Genomic DNA, 20,395 nt, shown 5'->3' with positions numbered 1-20,395 from the left:
ATCTGTGTGTATGTGCGCTCGTCATCTCTTCAGACCTTGACACTTGTTTTTGATAGATTCTGGACTAAATTGCTTTTCAATGGTCATGTACTGCTACTCACTCGCTGTGATTGCTTCCTTGCTCTCTCTCTCCCATACGTAGCTCAGCTGTGCAATTGAACTTCTTAGAGCTTTTTTTTATTATTATTTTTATTTTTCACCCTCCCAAGAACAGAGCAGTATCTGCATCCCAGTGCAGGAGCACACCATACTGGCTCCCACGGCCTGCTGGGATTGAGGCTCTGCGGTGACCTTTCCTGTGTGCGGCACACTTATTTAGTTTGGGCGGTTCATGACCGGAGGCCCTCGTGGCTCAGGAGAGAGGCATGTGGCACAAGGAGAGAGAGCGGTCGAGAGAGAGAGAGAGAGAGAGAGAGAGAGCGAGCGAGAGAGAGAGCGAGAGAAGGGGGGGGGAAAGAGAGAGCGCCGGTGGAGCCGCGCGGGCCCTGCACTCACCGCCTCTGATCTGCACGGTTCAATTAGATTTCACCCCGGGAAGCTGGCTGTCCCTGGGCAAAGCACCTGCGCCCTGCGCGGCCGCCGCCACCAACCCCTCCCCTCCCATCCACCCTCTCTCCCAGCCCTCTCCACCTGGCTGTGACTGAAAGAGACTAAGCCTACCCTGGAAAAAAAAAAAGAAAAACCCTTCCAACCGTCCTGCTGCTATGATACTGTTCCCCCAACATCACTGCATAAGTGATTAATCTGATCTTGTGCTAAGCATCTCCGAGCACTAACATAGCTCAAAGGAAATTCCTTCTGTTCTTTCATTTAATAAGTGCTACCAGGGGACAGTGTCCCGCTGGCTACCCCATTGTTTTTCTAACTGGCAAAAAAATGGCGGTTGTGTGTTATTCTGAGCAGGAGTGGAAGGTAGCGAAGGGAGCCTTGAAAAATGGGGTGATATTCCTAGGCGAAGCGACCTCATTTGTTGGCCCTGTTTTTTCTCTTCTCTTTCTCTCTCGCTCCCTGGGCGGAGTGGTCCAAACCACCCACTGGTAATTGGTGTAATTGTGATAATTGATATTTCATCCATCTCTGGTTGGGTCAGCTGGCACGCTCAAAAGGCCAAAGTGTGCACGGCCACCTTTCATCCCCCCCACCCAACCACACCCCGACACACACACACACACACACACACACACATTAAATGACACACTGGAGATGAGTGTGCAGCAGGCTCTGAGTCAGGCGCATGTGGAAACTATTCCATAACTCCAGATGTGCTCGAGAGGAAGTCTTCTCGGGTCTTTAGCACTGAGCTGCCAGTGTTTTCCAGCCAATAGGCTCTAAATGGGACTCTCAGTGTTTTCATGGCCACGGGAAAGCACCTCCAAGACCCACAGAGTCGCTCTTTGTAGCATGTCTCTATGTATTGTGGCACAGCGTGCAAAATAGACTCCTGATAGCCGTTTAGGGGATGTTCAGATTTTCGTCATCCAGGGAGGAGGGGTGGTGAGTGCAGAAGCGGATTTAATTGTAATAGCACAAAGCCCTGAATGTTGGGCTTTCTGTGCCAGACAATTGGTCCACTCTCCTCCGACAAGGAATTATCCTGTACCTCTCTACTATGAGGCGCTAGTAAAGAGAAGGGGGGTGAAAAGCCTTTAAGAAAGAAAAGGCGTGGGCAGGCGGACAGGGCTGGTGTCGTGTTTACCCGGAGCAAACACAGCAGGGGCCGCGCTCCAGGGCTCCACTTCGTCCGCGGTCCGCCCTGATAAGAGCCGCTCCCTCCGCCTTGCCTACCATCCCTTGCTTGCTCTCCGCAGCTGGACACCAAAATGGGCCACTTTCAAGCCCAGGGTTTTTACTGGTGGGTTTCACTAGTAAAAAGATGTCTCATTTACATTCAGCAAAACAAATCCATGGTTTGATTATAATATTTCAGGTTTCATTGAGTTAGCATGTTGCTTCATTAACTTTAGGGGACAATGATATTGAAATGTCTAGAAATGTGTTTGCACACTGAAAAAAATCAATGGGATGTTTGGTCTGTCAGGTTGGTCCCATCTCTCTATCTCTCGTGCCAGACAAATGGCAGGGGGGGGAAAAACCTGTGCGAGTGTTAATAAAAGTGTTTTTCTGCTGAGCCGTTAACGTGCAGGGCTGAGCAGCGCTTTAATGACCAATTTATGTCAAGTCGAGCTGCCGAAGCAAAGAGGAAAAGCAATCAATACGCATTAAAGACAGCCCAGCCCCATTCAGCATGAGTTTAACAGACCCTGTCAGGCCTTATGACCGTCCTCCCCATCAAGCAGCTCTATAAAACCTGAAACATTAAAGAATGCTAAAAGCACCCGCGATTGACTGGCCACACACTCAATAGCCTGAAATGAATACCGCTGGTCGAGGTGGAATGGGGGGGGTGGAAGTGTTAAATGAATGTTGCCGAAATGGTTATTAAGTGGAATGATGTATGCTTAGGAAGACTGGGCTAAGGGGGGGACCTTGAGCAGTGACAGGATGGAATATAATTCCTGTGCCTGCCCGCCTGTCTCTCCCTGTGCACTCTTGTTGGCGGTGTCAGGGCCGTATGTGTTATTTTGCCGCGTGTGTCCAGAAAACGTGGCAGTTAATTTGCACAGGCCGCCTTAGTCAAGCGCTCTGTGATCCCTGATTGCATATGTGAATGTTTCAGCAGCATATTGATTTCCTGGCTGCCCCCCCCTCCCTTTTTTTCCTCTTTTTCTCTCCCTTGCACTCTGGATTTATCCACCCCGCTCGCTGGCAAGCACCCCCCTCTCCAGCCCTCCCTCCCTTTCTTCCCTCCCTGAATGTTTGATTAAAGTTCAATTGACTCCTCCAGCAAAAGGGGGCCTGGAGCCATTTCACTCCCTATTTGTAGCGCCAAAGCTCTCCCCGACATGTTCCTTTGTTCCCATTCAGGCGGCTGCCACCCAGGCAGCCTCTGCTGCACTGATCCTAATACCCCAGCATTCAGCGGGCTGCTCCGCCTAATCCGCTGACAGACACGGCTGCAGCACAACAAGCCGGTCTGCAGGGAAAACCTGGCATGGAGTCAGGCGCAGTGGCTGTGTCCACTCCAGCCCACCTCCCCACACACACACACACACACACACACACACACACACGACCTCCTCACGCAAACCCATTATCTCACGCTTCAAGCGGAGGAGTGGACTGGGGCTTTAACGCAGCTGAAATTACTGTGCTCATGTGCAGTGTGTGGTCTGCTGGGAGTTTTCATTTGATTTGTTGCTGGTTTGGGGTACGCGGAGTCTGTTTGTCTGAGTCCAAACAAACATAGCGCCTGTCAGTTTGTTTGTTAAAGCATATATTTTTTTCCCTCATTCCACCCGGCTGTGATGTGGGTCCGAAGCGAGTACTGTGTCCAGGTTCTGTTTCCAATTCTGTAGCTCTATTCTCATGCTCCAAGAATTTTAGCCTCCAGTAAAACGTCTGTCCGAGATTGAGTGTACCCGTTACAGGACACCCTGTGTATTCACATGCGTCTGCGTCTGTCTGAACAGGGCGAACTGATCACGTTCTACTACTACTGGAAGAAGACGCCCGAGGCGGCCAGCTCACGAGCCCACCGCCGCCACCGAAGACAGCCCGTCTTCCGCCGCATCAAGACCCGGACCGCCTCCACGCCCGTCAACACTCCCTCACGCCCCCCCTCCAGCGAGTTTCGTAAGTGCTATCAGCCGTCTGCATGCTGTCCAAAAAAAGCCTCCCCGTTCCTCAGAAAAGAAAAAAGAGAATGCTGTGAGAAAATCATTTACATTTTTTATGCGGCGCACAAATGTGTGATCCAGATTTTGTGGTGCTGCAGCTGGTGTGTGAACATTCTACTCCCGACTTGGAGTACACTACAGTTACAAGAAGGCCTCAAAAAAAAAAAATAGGTTAAAAAAAAAAAAAACACAATAGGCAGCATGTGCACAGTTAAAGCCACAGCAGGTGACATTTTACACCAGAAATGACAAGTGCAAAGCAGCCTCTTTGGCATAACCTGTGAAAGTGAAAGTAGATGGCAGGCACTGCCATTGTGGTTTCACAATCCCTGCCCACCACATTAATGTTTCTCTTTTCTGTGAAATCGCTGCTTTTTTGATTGCGCTTTTTAGATAACCGTTGACGCACTACGAATTTGTGTGTGTGTGTGGTTTGGGTGTTTAGGACAGAGCGAGCAGTGACGGGCAGATGTTGATGCCTGAGTTAATCCGTGTTGTGTTGGCGTGTGCTAATGCTAATGCTCATCTGTGTTGTCCTTCCCACAGTGGACCTGAGCTCAGCCAGTGAGGATGACTTTGACAGCGAGGACAGCGAACAGGAGCTGAAGGGCTACGCCTGCCGCCACTGTTTCTCCACCAGTGAGTCACATCACATAACATCCTCTCCTCCACAGCACCTGCTCGTCACATTATACACCCCAGACCTACTCGGAGTTGACAGAATTCAGCTCTCTATTGCCCCCGTCTCATTCTCTAATGTATCACTTCCATAATAAATAACACATTGGAGCTGTTTCTTGTTAAACCTGTGTTAGACTAATGATGTATGCTTTCTACTGTGCTTCTGCAGCAGTTTGAATCATTCCGCAGACTTGGCTTGCTTGCCATCGTACATTTTTTAGCACCCGAATCACCATTCACAACCACACCCTGTTACCAAGGCATTATTTATTGAGTTATCACTCCTGTTACACATTTGCTCCAAATGTTTGAAACTGTAGTCAGCCAGCCCACAACATTGCCATGTGCCTCATCCTAGTACTGTGGTATTTTTGAAAAGACACACAATTAGTTTCTCATTTCAAATAGCATATTTCAAAATACATTTTGGAAAACACTGTCACAATCAACAGGTTGAAGCAAATAAACCTGCACTTGTTGATTTCTGAATGTTGTTCATATGACTTCTAAAGTTCACCCATGACATCTGTCAGAGGTACTTGTCAAGCACACCAACTCGGTTGGCCATCATCCTATCAGGTGCCCTGTGGACACCCTCGTCCCAGGGCCTCGGAGTCTGTAATAATCCGACCCAGCGGGAGTGTAATGTAGCGCCGCTCGCAGGGGGACAAGCCCCACACCCAGTCATCCTCATGACAGATGGATGTCACAGAGATTGCCGATGATCATTCGATTCGTTGGATGAAGCCCCCAACCTGACATTAGTGCGCCCCACTCTTTGCCTCATTAAACTCTCCTGATAGGTGGTGGTGTGTCTTGGCACCCTGTGCCATCCTCCCATCTGGTATGCCATGAGTGTGTGTATGTGTGTGTGCGCTCTTGCGTTGTCACATCCCTTTCTGCTGCCACTTCACCAACCGCTGCATTATTTAGCACTGACGCACTCTTACCTTTCGTGTCAGACTACTGTGGCTAGAGGGAGAACATCTCCATGCTCAAAATGACTGTCAGTGGTGCCTGTTGTGGTTGTGCTAGCAGTGACTGGGTTGACGGTTACAGTGGCGATGCACCGGAGTGCTAACCATTGACCTGTATCCTCTCACCCTCAGCTTCTAAAGACTGGCACCACGGAGGCCGGGAGAACATCTTACTGTGCACCGACTGCCGGATCCACTTCAAGAAGTACGGCGAGCTACCACCCATCGAAAAGCCCGTGGACCCGCCTCCGTTCATGTTCAAACCCGTCAAAGAGGAAGAGGATGGGCTCAGCGGCAAGCATAGCATGAGGACCCGACGCAACCGAGGCTCGGTAAGTAGCCACCCGCCCACACATATACCAACACTGCATACAAAACATCAACTAGACTGACCTCACAGCTCATGTCAATATATATTATTAACTTTCTGTGGGATGTAGTGGTTTGTGAATGAAATGCTGTAGTGGTAGAGAAGCTGTCCAGCCTTTAAGGGCAAAACATAGTCAAGTAGTGCTGTGTAAGGCAGTGGGGGTGGAGGATGACCGGCTCCGCTTCCTCCTGATTCTCCCAGATGTCGACGCTACGAAGTGGCCGTAAGAAGCAGACAGCCAGCCCCGATGGCAGAGCCTCCCCCACCACCGAGGACCTGCGCTCCAGCGGACGCACCTCACCCAGCGCAGCGAGCACGTCCAGCACAGACAGCAAGACCGACTCCATGAAGAAACCCACCAAGGTACACACACACACACACGCACACAGATTCCGAAATTCAGTGACTGACTTTCTCACACTTCCACGGACACAGTCAGTGAAAATGCTAATCATCAATTAGCTGGAAGTCAGTTCTCAGAAAATCATTGGAAAGTTTTCAGATTGTTTCACACCACTGTTGTACTTAATCTCCTCAGACATGCTTAGTTGCACATTTATTGCACTGCCTGCAAGCTAGAGACAAATGTTCTTCTCCCTCTAAGCAGAAAATCAAGGAGGAAGCTCCATCGCCCATGAAGAGTGCCAAACGTCAGCGGGAGAAGGGCACCTCGGACACGGAGGAGTCGGAGAGGGCGAGCGCCAAGAAGTCGAAGACTCAGGTGAGCCTAAACGCTCAGAATACGTTCACAGCTCACCTGAAATGCACTCTCTTCTCACACACTCTTATTCATGTTTTCATGGAGGAAGCTCCATCTGCAGTTGTTTAGTATTTCGTCATTTGTGTCATTTACAGAAATGATGAATTACACAATGAAAGAGCAATCTGTGTCCCTGATTTAAATCTAAATTACACAGACGTGCCTGTTACAACATGCATGTCTGTGGGTGTAATGTTTGGTTTTGTGGTTTTGCTTGGTGTGGATGAGGAGTTCCTGACCTTAGTGTCCTCTGCCTCTCCTCCAGGAGCTAAGTCGACGGACTGCGCCGCCCGGAGTTGAGGGAGAGAGGTGAGAAGCTGAGAGCTCCAGGCAGGGCGCAGTGTGAGCAGCGAGGGGGCGCTTAGTGACCCCAAGGACATGCGACCAGAGGACAGCCGCGGCTCTCGCCCTGGCATCCCCAGCCGGCGACGAGGCGGCTGGACTCGTCGACCCCAGCAGCACCTGCAGCACCGCCCGTCATCCCGAGGTGCCAGCCGGGCGCCATGCCCTCCGCCGCCCCCAACCCCCAATCATCCGCCTCCGCCTTGTCATCGTCCTCTTCTTCGTCTTCATCCGCGACGGTCACTCCAAACCCCCCGACGTCAGTCGCGCCCCCAGCCTTACCTCCGCAGGTGTCCCCTGCCGGGCCTCCGGTGCCCATGCCCCCTCAGCCCCCATGCCCCTGGCCAGACCCCACTCTGGCTCATCCAGTCGGCGGGCGGTGTCTCACACTCCACCATGGCGGCTGCCCCTGCAGCCTCACTCGCCCCGCTGCCCCAGAGCTCCTCAGAGCGTCCTCTCAGACTGCCTCTCAGGCGCTGGCGCCACCCTTGCCCCCTCCGCCGCCACCTCACCACGGCCCGCTGCCCCCCATGGCCCACCCCCTGCAGGGCGGGCCGCCTCACCTGCCCCCGCACGGGCACCCAGCACACGGCATGCCCCCCCAGCCCTTCCCGCACTCGCAAGCTCAGGTGCCCCCCTCAGGCTCCCACCCAGGACAGCCTCAACCCTCCGCATTGTCCCAGCGAGAGAGGGAACGGGAACGGGAACGAGAGAGGGACCGAGAACGGGAGAGGGAGAGAGACCGGGATCGGGATCAGCAGCCGCCTTCCCACATGCCCCGACGCCCCAGCTGCCGCCGGGAGCCCCCAGCGCCATGAAAGCAGCCATGGCCCCCGGCGTCCATCTCCATGCCCCACATCAAGCCGCCCCCCACCACGCCCATCCCGCAGATGCCCAGCGCACCTTCCTCGCACAAGCACGCGCCGCACCTGGCCGCGCCGCCACCCTTCCCCCAGATGCCCTCAAACCTGCCGCCGCCGCCGGCGCTCAAGCCCCTCAGCTCGCTGTCCACCCACCACCCGCCCTCGGCGCACCCGCCCCCGCTGCAGCTCATGCCCCAGAGCCAGCAGCTGCAGCCGCCGCCCGCCCAGCCCCCCGTGCTCACGCAGTCCCAGAGCCTGCCCGCCTCGACTGGGCACGGGCCTCCGCAACCTCCCCCTCTCCCTCCGTCCGCAGCAGCCGCTGCTGCCGCTGCCGCTGCTGCTGCTGCCGCCGCCGCCGCCTCGCACGGGCTGCCCTCCCAGCCGCCCTTCCCGCCCCACCCCTTCATCCCCGGGGGCTCGGCCGTGCTGCCCCCTTCTTCGGTGGTGCCGCCGCCCTCCTCCGCTGCCTCTATGCCCGGTCTGCCGCCTGTGGCCTCGTCCATGCCGTTGCCTGCCTCGGTCAGCGCCAGCTTGCCGGGGCCCTCCTCTGTGGCGATGCCCGCCATTCAGATCAAGGAGGAGCCGCTGGATGAGGCCGAGGAGCCCGAGAGCCCGCCGCCTCCTCAGAGGAGCCCCTCGCCTGAACCCACCATCGTCAACACTCCCAGCCACGCCAGCCAGTCCGCAAGGTGAGACCCACACACACAGAGCACACGATATATTCTAACTATATGGGCTGCAATATCCCACACAGTCTGTCTAGAAGGAAAGGCACATACATGAACATATTTAAAGATTTGTTGAGAAATAGCTTAGAAAAGGTAAATATTAAAATCTCAGTAAAATATTGAGAAATTTGCATACAAATATGTGGTTAATGGCCCTAGTTGCTACTAGGTCTGTGTAGTTCAAGAGCAAAATGAAGCAAAACTGGAGCTCTTTGATGTCCCCTTGCTACACAATCAAGGCTTTCCGTCTTGCAACCCTATCAGTTCACACATAGCAATCAACCCCTCCAAGAAAGGCATCTAAGCAGCTTCATGCTAAGCACAAATTATTTTCTCCTTTAATGTGTTCAGCATCTGTCTCTAGCTGTGCAGGTGGTCATGGTAGGAGAGTGGGGGATTAGCCTTATCTCAAAGCCCCGCCACGGTGTACACTCAGCAGGCGCGGATGCGGGAGAGATTAATGGCCGCGCCTGCACCACCAAATGACTCCATCACGGCCCCTGTGTCTTGTTAGGTGTGCCGTGGCCGTTGTCTCTCAGAATTAACTTTATAAATCGTGCCAGTGCTGCCAATGCATAGCAATGAGCTCAAGCACGCACCCCTCAGATCTCATTACGGCCCCTCATTCCCACACATGCAGCAGCACTAACATTGAGTGCCCGCGCTTCAGGTATAATAAGCAAACGTGTCAAAGGTTATTTATTTTATTCATCAGGTAATGGTTTCTTCTTCCACACACAAATTGAAGGTATCTATTTCCGAGGCAGCGGTGTTGTTTTCCTATCCCGGGGCCATGTTGGCTTTTTACAAATTCTGCTTTGGCCTCCTGGGTGCTTTCAGGCAATGTCAGATTTCACAATTTAATGATTGCTTTCACGTTAACCTAAAACTATATAAGCATTTTAGTTAGGTTGCCCAACCTTTAGTAGTTAATACCCCAACCCTCCCCTGTATATATGTCGGGATTTTATTGAACAGCTGTGTGCGTGTGTGCGCGAGGAATGGCTTAACTGAGTGTGGCTCTGTTTTTGCAGGTTCTACAAACATTTGGATCGGGGCTACAACACCTGCGCCAGGACCGACTTCTACTTCACTCCGCTGGCCTCGTCCAAGCTGGCGAAGAAACGCGAGGAGGCCCTGGAGAAGGCCAAGAGGGAGGCCGAGCAGAAGGCTGTGAAGAGAGGAGAAAAGCCGGGAGGCGGGAGGAGAAGGAAAGCCCGAGCCTTGGCCGAAGAAGGAGGCCGAGAGCTGCGGTGAGTCCTCGCTCTTTTCATTTCGCTCTGCTGGGGAGTGTAAGGAGGGAAAAGGGACACTTAAGTCCAAAGTGAAAGTGCGTGAGCGGGGGATCTTGGTATGCATGTCTTTTGTTCCTGCCAGCCGGACTGGAGAGCACCTAATTCAGATAATCGAGTAGCTGAGGAGGATCTGATTAGTGAGATTAGATCTGTTAGATTAGGGCCAAAAGATGATCCTGCAGAACGAGGAGCCTGGTCTCAGCACTGGAGTCTGTTGTGCGAAGCTCATGGCTTATCGGTCTCGCTCTGTTCTCTTCTCTCCCTCACAGAAAGCCTCCAGCTCCTCTCACGAAGGCCGGATGAGCGAGCCGCCGATGCCTGGTCCCGCCCACATGCGCCCGTCCTTCGACGGCCCGCCGACCACCATCGCGGCCGTGCCGCCCTACATCGGGCCCGACATCACCGCGCTCGGGCAGACGCTGGAGCTTATGTGCACGCCGCCGCACGTCATGTCGCCCACCAACCGCAACCACCCGTTCTTCATGTCGCTCAACCCCAGCGACCCGCTGCTGGCCTACCACATGCCGGGCCTGTACAACGCCGACCCGGGGCTGCGCGAGCGCGAGCTGAGGGAGCGGGAGATGCGCAGCCAGATCGCCAGCGGGAGATGCTGTAGCGCATGAAGCTAACTTCGAGGTCAAGCACCTTGAGCTTTGGAAGAGGCCTGCACCATCGGCCAACCCCATGGAGCACTTTGCGCGCCACGGCGCCGCCATCTCGCTGCCGCACATGGCCGGACCGCACCCGCCGCCTCCTTCCACCGGGCGGCTGGCGGCTGAGCGGCTGGCGGCTGGCGGCTGGCGGCTGGCGGCTGGCGGCTGGCGGCTGGCGGCTGGCGGCTGGCGGCTGGCGGCTGGCGGCTGGCGGCTGGCGGCTGGCGGCTGGCGGCTGGCGGCTGGCGGCTGGCGGCTGGCGGCTGGCGGCTGGCGGCTGGCGGCTGGCGGCTGGCGGCTGGCGGCTGGCGGCTGGCGGCTGGCGGCTGGCGGCTGGCGGCTGGCGGCTGGCGGCTGGCGGCTGGCGGCTGGCGGCTGGCGGCTGGCGGCTGGCGGCTGGCGGCTGGCGGCTGGCGGCTGGCGGCTGGCGGCTGGCGGCTGGCGGCTGGCGGCTGGCGGCTGGCGGCTGGCGGCTGGCGGCTGGCGGCTGGCGGCTGGCGGCTGGCGGCTGGCGGCTGGCGGCTGGCGGCTGGCGGCTGGCGGCTGGCGGCTGGCGGCTGGCGGCTGGCGGCTGGCGGCTGGCGGCTGGCGGCTGGCGGCTGGCGGCTGGCGGCTGGCGGCTGGCGGCTGGCGGCTGGCGGCTGGCGGCTGGCGGCTGGCGGCTGGCGGCTGGCGGCTGGCGGCTGGCGGCTGGCGGCTGGCGGCTGGCGGCTGGCGGCTGGCGGCTGGCGGCTGGCGGCTGGCGGCTGGCGGCTGGCGGCTGGCGGCTGGCGGCTGGCGGCTGGCGGCTGGCGGCTGGCGGCTGGCGGCTGGCGGCTGGCGGCTGGCGGCTGGCGGCTGGCGGCTGGCGGCTGGCGGCTGGCGGCTGGCGGCTGGCGGCTGGCGGCTGGCGGCTGGCGGCTGGCGGCTGGCGGCTGGCGGCTGGCGGCTGGCGGCTGGCGGCTGGCGGCTGGCGGCTGGCGGCTGGCGGCTGGCGGCTGGCGGCTGGCGGCTGGCGGCTGGCGGCTGGCGGCTGGCGGCTGGCGGCTGGCGGCTGGCGGCTGGCGGCTGGCGGCTGGCGGCTGGCGGCTGGCGGCTGGCGGCTGGCGGCTGGCGGCTGGCGGCTGGCGGCTGGCGGCTGGCGGCTGGCGGCTGGCGGCTGGCGGCTGGCGGCTGGCGGCTGGCGGCTGGCGGCTGGCGGCTGGCGGCTGGCGGCTGGCGGCTGGCGGCTGGCGGCTGGCGGCTGGCGGCTGGCGGCTGGCGGCTGGCGGCTGGCGGCTGGCGGCTGGCGGCTGGCGGCTGGCGGCTGGCGGCTGGCGGCTGGCGGCTGGCGGCTGGCGGCTGGCGGCTGGCGGCTGGCGGCTGGCGGCTGGCGGCTGGCGGCTGGCGGCTGGCGGCTGGCGGCTGGCGGCCGAGCGCATGGCCTCAGTGGCCGCCAACGACCCCATTGCCCGGCTGCAGATGTTCAACGTCACGCCGCACCACCATCAGCATTCGCACATCCACTCGCACCTTCACCTGCACCAGCAGGATCCGCTCCACCAAGGTGAGGGCAACTCTCCGACCGCCAGCCCCCGCCCGCAATGCATGGTATCATCCATCGCCCAGACCGCCAAATCGCTCGCTCAAGCAATTTTATGTGAGACACGCTGCACTTTAGCTTTGACAAAATTCCTTCATTTTGATCGATCAATCAGTGTTGTTGATGTGAAGCTGATGCTCTCTGTGTGTGTCAACATGCAGGCAGGCCATTGTAGAAAATTAGTGTTTCAAGCAGCTAGGCTATTAGCACGCTTGCTACGCTTCCTGTTGATAGAATTGTTAAATGATTTTGCTTTGATGGCTTTTGCGGCTTGTTTACCACACTGGCATGTGGCGTTTCCCACAGTGTGTGTAAAAATGCATGCTGTGTTGAGTGGTGAGTATGTGTGCTGTTTTGAAATATCCCCCTGTACTCTGACTTATTGATGCTGACGCGGCGAAGGTGGTGGTGGTGAATGTCTTGTGTGTCCCCCAGGTTCGGGGGCCCACCCGCTGGTCGACCCGCTCGCCGCCGGACCTCACCTGGCGCGCTTCCCCTACCCACCCGGAGCCATCCCCAATGCCCTGCTGGGACAGCCTCCCCACGAGCACGAGATGCTGCGACATCCTGTGTTTGGTAAGGCAAACCGTGACGAACGCACATCTCACATCACATGCCTGTGAATACTTCACAAATAACCAGCTGCGGTGTTAATGCTTGAGTGTTATTATGTTCCCGACTCTGGATTTTAGTGCGACACGGCTCTGCCCTGTGTATCCCTCCAGGCACACCATACCCTGCCCGTGACCTGCCAGGAGGTCTGCCTCCACACATGTCGGCAGCGCACCAGCTTCAGGCCATGCACGCACAGTCGGCAGAGCTCCAGAGGCTAGCCATGGAGCAGCAGTGGCTGCACGGACATCCACACATGCATGGGGGCCCGCTGCCTGGCCAGGAGGACTACTACAGGTCAATAGAGGGGAGGGGATTTAGGTAACACGGAATCGGGGTTGCCAGGGTGAACGTCAGGATGAGAACATTAAGCAGTAAGCCCCAGGAGGCTGTAGGTTCCAGTGATTTTTTTAACAACTAAGGTGCATTGTATTAGGCTGTTCTAACATCACTGGAACCTACTGCCTAGCGGGGCTTTCACTGCAACCAATCATAATCAAGGACCGGAACTACCCATTTTAGAATCACCCATTAGTAAAGGAAAAGATGACAAGTCTAGAGGTAGCCATACATTTCTGAGGTCAGTTAGAGTTTGATCTTATTTGACTTTTCATATGTGTATTGTTGCTTTAGTTTTTTTTTATATTTTTATATTCAAAGTAAAAGTGTAGATCTTTTGTCTGATATGCTGTGCCTTGCTTTTGTTTCAGCCGGTTGAAGAAAGAAAGTGATAAGCAGCTGTAACCAACTGAGGGAGATGCGAGGAGACGAGGTCGGCAGGACGTTGACACAGGAAGTTGTAACCGAACGCAGTCACGGAGAGGAACTCTACGGTGTCCTTGGACCGTTTTTTTTTATCCTATTTTAAGACAAAGAAAGAAAAAAAAAAGGAAAAGTACAGACACCAGTTTCCTTTGCTGTTATGGACGTTTATTTTTTTGTTGTTTTTTTTTTTTCCGTTTGGAAAAAAAAAGGAACTGAGACTTTGGTATATAGCGTTCAAGTAGTAACAACGTCCTCAAGACTGATTGTGACTTCCCTGCATGGCATCCAACTCCGAGAAGCTTCCCTGACCTGTTTATTTTGTAGGTGCTAGAGAACAAGACACTTTTGTCACTGTGCTTATGGAGAACGAGAGGAAAAAAAGACACAAACAAGGAAAACTGATGGGCCATTATATCTGAAAAAGTGCTATCTTAAATTCAATGTTTATTTTAATACATTGTAGAACGTTTTCACAATTTTAAGAGAAAAAAAGCTGCAGCATGGCATTTTTTTTCTGAGTCTGTAAATAGTATATATACATATAATAATTATTATTATTATTATTATTATTATTATTATTAGGTGTGGATTCCTAACCAAGTTGTTAGACCCTTCCAGTATAATAGTTCTGAAGCATTATCCCTTGTTTCAGAGGGGAGCGCGATGGCTCTGTTTGAGTTACCTAATGGTCATAAGAGACAGGTATGGTCCATAAAAAAGTTTGCTGGTACAGCAGTACCTCACATGGATCCACCAATATGTTTCACATTCAGTCTGTCATCGCTTTTTGAGAGCCAGCCGCAAAACAAGAATGAAACAAACATGGAGGGAAACAAAACACTTCATTATCATCAACACAAGCTTTCCCCTGGTGTTGACTTGAAGATTTGAGACACACGAAGAGGAGGGGGATGACCTGTGTCTTAATTTGGACATTAAGGAGAGAACCCAAACACAAGACATGAGCACATAAACTCCCATTACTCTCAAAAAAAAAACTTGAAAATTGCACTAAATTTTTAAGCACTCACTTTGACATTTTCACATCTAATTGACACTGTTGCAAATCAGAGAAAGTAATGTGGATACATCATTTTAAAAATGTAAATCCATTCCATATTATAATTGCAATTCCTTTTTAACTTGTAAAATAAACAATATCAGTACCTTGCACAAATATGCAGTAGCGCTACAGTGGCCCTACTGGAATCTCGACTTCAGTTCTTTGAGGAGTGGTTTTTAACGCTTCAGTTTTAAGACTTGAGTGGTGCTTAATTTGAACAGTAAAGTACTCTGTCCTTGCATACATATCCCACAATGCTCTCCTCCCCCTGCATAAAAAAACAAACCCAGGGCTCCTCCCTCACTTAACCTCCAGCTTCACTGTAACAACTCAAGGTACCATACTCACTGTGATGCCACCAAGGCAAGTTCCTGAAGGTTAAGTGCTTGGACCTGAGTATGTGTCTGTTTTGAGAGAGAAGATGGCAAGTGAGAATAGTGCATGTGTTTACAAGAGAGGAGAAATACATGCTCCCAGTCCAGGTCCTGTCTGCATTCCTTTACAACAACTACTGTCACAACTAGCCTGCCCTACATACCTCCTCACAGTCATGGCTGGGTTGGTAAAAAGGTGGGGGTGGGTTGTGTGCTCACCTCTGTTTGACTGTTACATGCAGTATTTTTACACGGTCATTTTTACCACGTCACCTCAACTTCATTCTGTTGTCCACCATTGACATCATCCTCAGATATATCTATATGCATCTTGCACTTAAAATCAAACCTCTGAGATCTCTGAACTGGTCTGAACACTCACATGGGGCTCCACAGCCTCAGTTGACGGCAGCGGGTAGTATTTTGAAGGCATGCTTTTCAGAGTGACACCAGCCGAGTTTAATTTTGAAATGTGCAGCTTTTTTGACCTATTTTTCCCCTGGATGTGGGTCTAAATCCACACTGGGCTTTTTATGAAAATGAAAAACTCTAGCCATTGACCTGTCTCTGTCTGTGTGGTGTACTGAGCATTTGATTTCTCTCTCTCTCTCTCTCTCTCTCTCTCTCTGCTTTATTTTTACCAGAAGTCTCCCTGCCCCTCTGTTCCTCTTTTGTGTCTCAAACCTTTGATGTTAAGTGTTGTCAACGGTTTAGCTTCTCGTTTTAAAAGCGGCAATAGCAGAATGTAAATTCTGACTGCTAAGATTTATATATATACTGGTATCTTGAAGCTTATTGTACATATTAGTAGTCGCCATGGGATGACACAATGTAAACAAAAAGTAGAAATAATTAAGACAAATTGTGAGTCCTGTGTTCTCTCCATTTGAGTATTTTGTAATTTTTTTGAAAAATTTGTGGAATTAAAATAAAAACTAAGTTACACCACAGTGCACATCTTTTGAGTATTTTATACATCAATTACACTACTATTCAGCAATATTTGTATAGATAATGTGTTTCAGATGGCATGCAACATTACTGTAACTGGCATTCTTCATGCACTTCTATGTTACCATTGTGCACTGCACAGAACTGGAGTAGGGCCTAGTAAAGAAACCATGTTTTCTGTGTAGATGGTAGTCATGATTCTGCCAGTTCATAATGGCAACACTAAACATGTATAAAAAATGTTGTTTATATTCAAATTACTAGAATTAAATACCTTCCTCTTATGAACATCTTGTCACGATTAGGCTTGTGGTCCCCGCAGCTGTGCAGAGATTTACACTGTAGAAGTTATGTTTTTTTCATAAGCCTAAAGTTCTCACCTCTAGATTCTCTCCCTGTTTATGTGGTTTATCTGTGTGCGCCCTCACTATCCAATTATCTAGTACTGGTAGGCAGCATTTTTCTCTGTCTCACAAAGCCCTCATATCTAGTTTTCCGCTGGCTGAGAATGATTAACAGAGCGCCAATGAGTTCCCACCTGCCCCTGAGTCACAACATTCGGAGCTTTAAACTGCAGACGCGACCATACAGCTGCAACAAAGAGAGAGAAACTCGAGCAGTTTGTTACCTTTGTAAGTGTAAAGAAAGGGTATTTTTAAAAGACTGCAGTCAATGAATTACTCTTCTTCAGGTCACCACCATCTTGTGAGGAGAAAGTCTGTTCAAGTCGATTACCGAACTCTTCTCCCTTTGCATCCATTGACTGCAGCTTGTGCCGCATTCGGTAAGCGTTTTATTTTGACATATCCAAGTTGTCCCCAAAGGCTACGTTATTCAGTTTAAATGTATTCGGGTCTATATCAAAACTGCACCAGTTGATGTAGTTTTGGTCCCAAACAAAAATGTACACTTGTTGTTATCCACAAATAGACACTATGGTTGTTGTTAGACTCGTTTCTCTTTAAGGTTTGCTACTTGTGTCTCTTGGCGCCTCACGTTTTAACTGGATAATGGTTGAAAAATATCCCACTCGTCAGACTTCCCCACAGAAAGTGTTAGGCTAGGCCTAACAAATGTATATTTTTTAATAAATCTTTCAGTCTTTTATGAGATGTCAATAAATCATGACGATAAACATGAATTATTTGAATTATTTTGAAACATTTTTAGGGTAGGTAGGCTACTTTGATGTGTTTAATTATTCATATATTTTTTGACCTATAGATTGATGCATGCAATGAAAGATAGGTTGATACTTATGTCACAAAAATCCTTCATAGAACACAAACTACTATACTATATATGTGAACAAGCATTTATGAGATTAAAAAAAATGTATCTTAAAATTAAAAAATGTTAATGACAACATGGAGGATGTTCATTACACAAAAAACAATTTTTGCTAAATTTGAACACAGAATGTATGCTAAATATATAGTTTCATTCTCTTCATTTCTCAGTAGGCCTATATGAAAAGAGATAGAGACTGAAGATTCACCTTGGCATCACTTTTTCTTTACAAATTACACTGACATGTTTAATTTGTTTCTTTTAAACAGGTTGGCAGTCACAAAACAAAATTATGGTAAAGTCTGTGGCTGCCATTGAAATTTCATCATCAATGAAATGTGTCTCTCAGTGTGAAAGAACTGAATTTGCTTGAGGCCATTTTTCACAATAAGTTTGTCTAGCGGAGCCTGCTTTGTATAATTATGTGATTAGGAAATCTATCTTGTTCAGACAGTGCTTGACTGAATTTCACAAGAACTGGTATGAATTACTAATTGTTTTTTTTTTTTTTCATCTGGTTCAAAAAGAGTTCTACAGACCTTTTGAAATAAAAAAGTAGAATGTTACAGAATGAAAATTATGACTGCAAGTTTCTTAAAAACCACTTGTCACTTCTGAATGACCCTGTGCCTGTTTCTGCTCTTTTCACTGAAGCCAGCATTACGCAGCAAACATTTTAAACCCTGAACAAATTTCCGAGCACGAGATGTTGGCCTTGTCAGAGGAGCCTACACCAAAGCTCCCGAACATTGTGTCCCTTTCCAGCTCATCCCCTCCCATCACGGGCCACTGACTGGCTGAGATAAATCTCCTCTGTCAGCGTAAAGTCTACATGTCATGCCATTCTCCTTGCCTGTCTTTGGGAGGATGGCCCGTTCCTTCTACGGGAGTCTGTGACCGAGCTCTGCCCTGGACCCAGGCTGTGCATGTTTACACAAATTGGTGGCGCTGACACCATTGTGAGGACAATTTGCTTCCGGGCAGAATCTCATTTGTGGCTGAGGGCTTGCTTGCCAGGCAGCATGATGGCAGCTCATCACTGATGTTTTGATGACTGCATATCAGATCAGTGCTGATTACTATTATTTTCAACAAGTGACAAAAAGGTAGACAGGATATTTTTTATTTGTACTTTTTGTACTATGATAGACATGAGAATAAAAACATAAGCATGTCTGTGTTCAAATATGTACAAATAAGAATTCTGTCATTTTTATAAGTTGATGGTGCAACATAAGATGTGTCAATTATGCTAATGAACCACATGGGACCTGTTCTTAACTCTCCTGTGGCTCTGCTATCCTGAGTGAACTGTAACTCTATACACAAGAAATCCATGATGGAGATTTTTAGTTAATGCAGCGTGGGAGGTCCGCAGCCTTAGTGGAGCCACAGCATTGCCGTCGTCAGACCGCTGACTCCAAAACCAGACACGTTTCCCAGGCAAAGACGGGTGAGGGCAGGCAGGAGCTGCAGCGGCGACACACCATGGAGATGTTGGCCTGTGTCAGTGGGAAGCTCCCACGGGCTGTTTGACTCACCAGCAGGTTTTGTCAAAGACATCACCTCCTCTCTGCGGCAGACACACACACACACTGCCTGTCCGCCCCGAACTCAATATGCCTGACACATCATGCTCATAAATAACTCTGACGCGGGAAAATGGCCTGCGTTACAGAGAGGGGCTATGCTCTGTGAAGGGTGACCGCATAAATGCGCTGAGAATCAAAGACTGCACAGCCTGTGCTGCTCCCGGTTATTCAGTGAATCAGAGATCAATCTAAACATCTTCAGTGGCATGTTTAGCTGCTGAGAATTACAAGTGTTGAGCAAAGACGATGTAGGATGGAGATTGCTTGATTTTCAGCCCCCACCCTCAAGCGCATGCTTTGACTGCTATTTTCACATCCGTCTTCAAACTTGGGCAAAAATCCATTTCAGTCCATCTCAATAACTGCAATTCTGACAAATGACCGCTCATCCTCTCTCTCTCTCTCTCTCTCCTCCCTCACATAAATATGATCTCAGAGAGCCATTAGTGCAACATTTCTATTAAACTTGTCCCCTCTTACCTTTGACTGCTCGTCCAGGCTTGTTAATTAGCCCTGATGTTTTGAGCAGGGAGCTGATTAATTATGTATTTATCAGAGGTGGAAGACACTCGAGATAAGTGCCTTGGCAGTAATGAGATGAGCGGCAGTGGCAGCCATCAGCAGCAGGCTTGCAGGTCTCTCTCGCTGAAGGAGTTCCTCTGCACGGATAAGAGGAAAACACGAGACACAAGAGGAAGAGGCCCGCCATACTGTCTGCAAAAGCAATCCAGATTATAGACACATTTTGTTTTTTTCCATGATATCTTTTTTTTTTTTTTTTAAATGAACTGCTTCTGTCAAGGGGCTGTGCTTAGTTGGAGTGTATCAGTGGGAGTGGGATCCTGCCTTGGTCTTATTAAAGGCCACTGTGCGAGATAGAACACTAGCATCCTCTGCCGTTTCTCACCACTATAATGAGTCCTCTCATCCCCACGTTTGGGGATCCCTCTGTTTCTTCATTCTCTCCTCTCCTCCTTTGTGTGAGTCCTTGTCCTTTTCCTCTTTTCCTTCTTTCTACTCCCACCTCCCTCTCTCTCTCTTAGCTCCCTTTCTTTGCTCTGCTACAATCCAACCCAGAGATAGCGTATACATGCCGTGCAGGTTGATCTGGGTTTGTAGGGAGAGAGAGCAGTCACACGTCGCTGTTATTCGACAGCTGTTGTTTCATATCCCTGCTGTGTGCGAACACGAGGGCTGCCTCCAGCCTCTAATGATATCCCACTGGCGCATTCCTGTCATAGCAGCCCTCTGTTCCCCTGTCTGCCACTAGACCAGTGAGCTGCATGTCTGGCGTGGCCAGCACATTCTTTACCCGGCCGCTCTCATTTTCTCATTCTCTCTCTCTCTCTTTATCTTTCTGTCTGACTCTTCGGTTTCTGGATATTGTCTGTCACTCGAAGATCACGGGAGAGAGTAAAAAAAAAAAAATCACCATTTCACGCCTCCTCTGACTGGCCTTCATTCAGATAGAAATATGGCCCATGGTGCTGCTGTCTGCAATAACAGCAGCATCTCCTGGGTAAAATCTCATCACAAGCAGAGTGACTCCATCTCCAGGCTACACAGACACACACACACACACACACACACACACTGTGCTACGTTTGAGTTCCAGTGTGAATCTTGTGCTTCGTCTCAAATCGCTACCTTCACCAGGGCTAGTCATCTTGCCAGACACTGTCACAAATCAAACAGAAAATTATTCGAAACACTGATGTGTTTTTCCATACATTTTTATTGCATGAAAGTGCACTCATCCCCCATTTTTTCTTGGAAATGCT

At 51.2% G+C, this 20,395-nt stretch overlaps 1 protein-coding gene across 1 annotated transcript in view; it reads left to right on the top strand.

The window, feature by feature from the left end:
• Positions 1-15,731, top strand: part of rerea (arginine-glutamic acid dipeptide (RE) repeats a) — a 126,408-nt gene extending 110,677 nt beyond the window's left edge. The window contains 16 exon segments of the mRNA XM_048241607.1: positions 3,531-3,693; positions 4,284-4,376; positions 5,528-5,727; positions 5,967-6,128; positions 6,373-6,486; positions 6,791-6,853; positions 6,856-6,991; positions 6,994-8,419; positions 9,493-9,715; positions 10,023-10,344; positions 10,347-10,376; positions 10,379-10,541; positions 11,747-11,931; positions 12,370-12,543; positions 12,693-12,876; positions 13,290-15,731. Of these exon segments, the coding sequence (XP_048097564.1) occupies positions 3,531-3,693; positions 4,284-4,376; positions 5,528-5,727; positions 5,967-6,128; positions 6,373-6,486; positions 6,791-6,853; positions 6,856-6,991; positions 6,994-8,419; positions 9,493-9,715; positions 10,023-10,344; positions 10,347-10,376; positions 10,379-10,541; positions 11,747-11,931; positions 12,370-12,543; positions 12,693-12,876; positions 13,290-13,323 (3,672 nt within the window). The 3' untranslated portion in view covers positions 13,324-15,731.
• The last annotated feature ends 4,664 nt before the right edge of the window (positions 15,732-20,395 follow it).

Source organism: Alosa alosa, chromosome 4, assembly GCF_017589495.1.
Source record: "Alosa alosa isolate M-15738 ecotype Scorff River chromosome 4, AALO_Geno_1.1, whole genome shotgun sequence".
NCBI classification, from domain to species: Eukaryota; Metazoa; Chordata; class Actinopteri; order Clupeiformes; family Clupeidae; genus Alosa; species Alosa alosa.
Note: the sequence above shows the minus strand (reverse complement) of the source record. Positions and strands in the feature narration are given on the sequence as shown.